Genomic DNA, 5452 nt, shown 5'->3' with positions numbered 1-5452 from the left:
GCGGGCCATTTTCAGCATTCAAAATGTTCTCCTTAAAATCAACAAAAAATATATTGCTTTGAGTAGGATTCGAAATTGGCTACTCCATGGCTTAACCTAAAGCCACAACCTTTTATCCGGAGCACCAAGATCTTTTATTGCCTCATGGGTGCTATTTATTATTTTATACCAAAACTTCAATATTTTCTATATGTCTACGTAGAGTATCCGCCACGGTTAATGGGTGCTCGAGCACCAAAACTTAGCACATGCGTCCGCCCCTGAGGGCAGCCTGGTGCACAAAGCATTCTATATTAGCAGATCGGGGAAAGATCGCACCTCAAGAGGTGTGATATAAACAGCCTAACCTAATGCAAGTATTAGTGATTGCTTCGAGGCCTTGAACCCATAACCTAATCAAAAGTGATAAGATTGTGTATGTATTCTGTCATTTCATCAGAAAACCTATATTATTTGATGGGGCAAGGGCTGCGCTGCGAAAGAAAGTGGCACGCGCAGTGGGAGCCCTTAAATAATTTTTTGTTTTTATTTTGCATGGAGCCTTTAAATAATTTGATGCATTATTCAAGAACCAAATCTCCCTCTAGATTTTAAGTAACCTAAACATTAAGCAAATTGATATGACATAAAGTGATGCAATACTGTTACAAAATATATTGTTATAAGTTAATCATATACTATATATATATATATATATCATCCGGACTTTCGTTAGCACTTGCTTGTAAACAGGGATGGAGTTATGCAGTCGGAAAAGATTCAATCGAATCACATTCGTAAAAAAAAGAAAGAAAAAAAAAAATTATATTGTGCAAATATAGTAAAAAAGCAAAAAATGGTATAATCAATTTTTTTCCGCCCCTTGACATAAGAGAATTTTTAGAGTAGCGACTTTGTGGCTCAAGTTTGTTCATTGCAAGTTTGAACGCTTGGTTTGGCATTCTTGTAATTTTCTTATATCCTTTTATTAGAATTCTTGGTTCTGCTATTATTGCCAAGTAAACAGATAGGTTTAATTACATTCTATCAATAACATTGCTAAATTTGTCCATCTCAAATTTTGTATAGAGGAGAATGAGACTTTTACATTGTATATCCGTTCAATAAACTAATCGCCGGTAAATGTATATTTTTTGTATATTAATATAAAATTTGTATTTTATACATAATATTATATATTTCTTATATATTTAACTAATTTTTTTTTTCCAACCATATATTTTATTAATGGATATAATTATTTTCGGCTGGCCAAATGTGTAACTCGCCTGAGAAGAATTGGACTAAATATGTTCCCAGTCCAGCAGTTACGTCTAAACCAAGGCCCAAAGGTCTACACGAGGTGTTTCCTGCAGCCACGGCGGATGGTTTTCTCTAAATATTTTCCCAATTAGCAAAGATGGGTTTTTTTTGTTTAACTACAAAATACCATACCATCAGGAGAAACCAACAACCTCAAATAAATTAACAACAACAGTAGTAGATTTCCATCTTTTGATATTTATTGAGACAAGTACATATATAATATTATTGCATCTTAAAATCGAAACACCAAAAAGAAAGATCATTAAACATCACACCGACAGATTCTTTTTTTTTGTTTTTTGGATACGGGAAATGGGGAAGGGAATTACAAGGTGGAGAATCAAACCTCACCAACAAGGTGAAAGTTCAGATAGTCAACCAACTGAGTTACTAAAATTCCCCTCGCACTAACAGACTCGATCGAGGTTTATTCACTAATTATTTGTTGCACCAGAAATGTCTTCATTTGCGGCGGAAGGAAGTAAGAATGGTGAGAAGTACCATGGTAGAAAATCCAGCCAAAAGTGGATTAGTTGCTAAAGTACCCTTGTCAAAAAACTTTTGGCTCTTGGTCCTTAATTCTTCATATGCATCAATCCCAGATGATTCAATATTGTCTACCATTCCATTTAAGAAATGTTTGAGTTCAGAACTGACACCATAACCCATACCAACTCCACTTGCCATGAGGAAAGTTAACACCTGCCAATTTTCATTCAAAAACTTTGTAATTATCCACTCAATTAGTTAGATCATTCACTATCTAATTTAGAATAATGAACTAATACATTTGAAAGAATTACGAAAAGGGTCCAAAAATTAACTTGTTTATGAGGTGAGAAAAACCACATGATTAAGGAGATCAAACACCACATATATAACCGATGTGGGACTCTGACACCCCGTATATTACGCGGAGTAAGGATTTTCACTAAAGAGATCCAAAAAATAAACATATGAAGAAGCCAACTAACTAAGGGACTCAACATTTGTTATATATACCTAATGAATAAATGTTGAGTCTAACTCAACTCAAAAGTTTAGCTCATATAAGTTGAAGATTGCTCAGTACCGTAATGAGACCAAACACCCATATATAGCCAAATTTGAAACTCTGACAATTTCTTTCTTTATTATAGTTTTCAAACTGATCTTTAATTTCTCTCTTATCAACTACTTTTATTAGTCAAGTCAAACTGATCTCCCTGTAATAATAGCTAGCAACTATAAATTCAGAGTATGATGGTTGAATTAATTACATAGTTCATCAAATTTATTAAACAAATTATAGTCACGAGAAAGTTAAAAGAAATAATAACTTGAAAATGATTTTGTTTGCCTACTTAATTTAATTTGCAGTGAGTTACTTGGGTAATAACTAATAAAATAGAGTTGCAGAAGCAAACCTTATCTACGTAGAAATCCAACATAACAAGGAACCTGCCATGAATAAGCCTGTTTCCCGTGCAGGCATAATACATTGCGCAAGGTAGCTGAATAATTGAGTACGCAACTGCTCCTATTGCGGCTGCTAGTACATACCTGTGTAAATTGTAATGGTAGAAAATGATTCACAAGTTAATTACAACGAGGAGTGGCGTACGCCAGTGTTTTCAAAGGCGTTTTTTGGGCGAGTCTCAAGACGAATCTCGGAGTGGGGCATATCAAAATTGTGGGGTGCACATGAAAGACGTAGATCTATTAGGTGTCCTAGAATTTGGGGACTAAGCTCAGGGATGTAAAAGCAGAAACCTCGGACGTTAAATTTGATTTATGTTGTTTTAAAATACTTTGTTGTAGAAAATTATTGGTGTAATGATATTTATACTTTATGCTATCATATCTCATGTTGCAGTGATTTTTTCTAAAATATATAAATAAATAAAGCAACTCTCATAGAAAATAACACTGCCATAAATAATTTTTTGAAATGATTCTGCCTAAAATTGATAGGATAGAGATTCCATAAAGACTATGTTTCTGAGGCAACTTTATTCATTTTTTGTCAGTGCTCTTACACTTTTTACCCTTCTCCTTCCTTGAAATATATATACAAAAAATAGTGCAAATATTAGTTGAGGGTGGGGAGGACTAGGAGATGTAGAGATAGACGATGAGATGGATGATGATTTCATTTTAAAGATTATATTATCTTATTCTCATTTTTTCTGTTGTTACCTTTCTCAAATAATAATTATAATAATTTTATCTACATTATTGGTGATTTATTCGAATTTATTTGCAGAATTTTAATGAAAATTTTACTTTTGCTTATTTTTTAGTAATAGAATTATAAAATTGAAGGTACATGATACTTACGCCCGGTAGATCCATGGGTCTACGCCCCTTGTTTCGGGGTTATGCCCCGCCCCGTGCTGCGTAAAACGCCTCACGCCCACACCTCTTAAAACATTAGCGTACGCAGGATTTTTCTAATTGATGTTGACATTTGAAGAAGTGAACAAAGGAATAAATTATTATAACGACATCATATTTTAGAGAAAAATTCAAGTACACTACTACAACTTTCGTCGAAGAATTTTCATTTTTTGAAACTTTTCCATAATAAACTCATTAAGAATTGTAATAGATTTTTTTATTTTATTTTTATATATACACAGCAATTCTCATCAATGGTGGATGTTACCGAAAAATTCCAACAACAAAGAAGAAAAAGAAGAATGGAAAAAAAAATATAAAGTGAACTTATTACGATTGAAAAATCAGCAGAGGAGTATTAGTTTTCTCAAAAAAAAAATTGCTTTACATATTTATGGGAGAAAAGGTGTTTTCACCCTTTATGAACTCTTTTTAGCTTTATATTCCTCTTACAAGAGATTTGCATTTTTTACACAGAAGTGATCTGATTTCCTCCATATTTATCGGCAGAAACCACAATTAATTGAATGTTCACTCAGTTGAATTAGTTTCTCCCTCGTAGGCGAGGAGTCGAGGATCAAGCCTTGTTAGCTTCTACCATATCTTTCATAACAATTCTAAAAAAATTAAAAGAATATGCCAACAAGCTACTAGAGCTCTCATGGCACGTAGTGTCATTGTTTTTTCTCATTGTTTTTATCTATTCATTTTGGTTTTCATATTATTTACCTATATATAAGTAAAAAGGATTTCGATCAAGCGCTGTCAGACCGCTGAATTCAAGATATATACTCACTAACAAAGAATTCAACTTCACTACACTAATAGTATAGGTTACACTATTAGTATATGTTACACTATCAGCGCTAACTACACATTTTACCGTCTATGAAATGGGAATGTGGGATTATGCGAGCTCAAATTAAAAATATATAAAACATGTTGGCTAAAGATTTTTTTAATATTGTTAGTATATATATATATATGCTTGTAATGCAATTACCAGCATAAAGCCCCACTCCTTAATTAATACTAGTAATTCTGATCATTAGAGCAAAATCAGGAGAAATGAGGAGAGTAGAATTTTACCTGTAGGCCTTAATGTCACTGTATTTGGTTTTCTCCCCTCCACTAAGTTCGAAGCTGTTGTTAATCATGAGTGGCACCGTACCATAGCACAAAATCATAGTAATAATTCTTAGAAGAAGGATTGCCGCACCCATAATCCTTTTGTCTTCCATTCTTGCTCTTAATTTTCTTCTCTTTTAGCTATCTTGAGAACAATTCTAAACTGTAAAAGATGCACATTTTTAGGAGGTAGAGAGAGCAACCTTTTATACGTTGGACTAGAACTAGACCAGTCATCGTTATCATGTCCAAGATTTTTGTCTGAATTCGATCTTGTTTGTTTTACGATCGGTAGTACTATATAGATGAAGTTTCCATTATCATTTCACAGTTATGTTCTTTTCTGATAATATAACTTAGCTATGTAATTACATATGTCAAGATTAGGGAAATAATGTTTCTCTTTTTGGATTTGAGCAAGTGATCTTGCATGGGAAACTTCTCTTTTGCATTTAATTGTTAGTACTTGGTAAGTCACCCGTAACTTTATGTTTGATGATTTGCGTCTATACCCACACCCACCCCACCCCCTCCCTTTTTTCTCTTCATTAAATACATACTTTGTATACGGTAAAAACCGGACAACGTTTGTCCGGTGCAAACCGGGGGCAATAAAGGAAAGAAGGCAAACAATAGCGCT

The 5452-nt window shown here is 33.5% G+C and overlaps 1 protein-coding gene across 2 annotated transcripts in view; it reads right to left on the bottom strand.

Annotated features, from left to right (window-relative positions):
• Positions 1–1480: 1480 nt before the first annotated feature.
• Positions 1481–5452, bottom strand: part of LOC132052518 (CASP-like protein 4D1) — a 10479-nt gene continuing 6507 nt past the window's right edge. The window contains exons 1-3 of one of the 2 annotated variants that reach the window (XM_059444091.1): positions 4774–4994; positions 2712–2847; positions 1481–2007 (exon numbers count right to left, since the gene is read on the bottom strand). In XM_059444091.1, the coding sequence (XP_059300074.1) occupies positions 1768–2007; positions 2712–2847; positions 4774–4925 (528 nt within the window). In that variant the 5' untranslated portion in view covers positions 4926–4994 and the 3' untranslated portion in view covers positions 1481–1767. Of the gene's footprint in view, positions 2008–2711; positions 2848–4773; positions 4995–5452 lie in introns of those variants that run through there. The other variant, XM_059444093.1, reaches the window with a different exon arrangement.

The sequence above is a fragment of the Lycium ferocissimum genome, chromosome 4 (genome assembly GCF_029784015.1).
Source record: "Lycium ferocissimum isolate CSIRO_LF1 chromosome 4, AGI_CSIRO_Lferr_CH_V1, whole genome shotgun sequence".
Classification (NCBI taxonomy): domain Eukaryota; kingdom Viridiplantae; phylum Streptophyta; class Magnoliopsida; order Solanales; family Solanaceae; genus Lycium; species Lycium ferocissimum.
The sequence above is the reverse complement of the archived record's forward strand: the minus strand, read 5'-3'. Positions and strand labels throughout refer to the sequence as shown.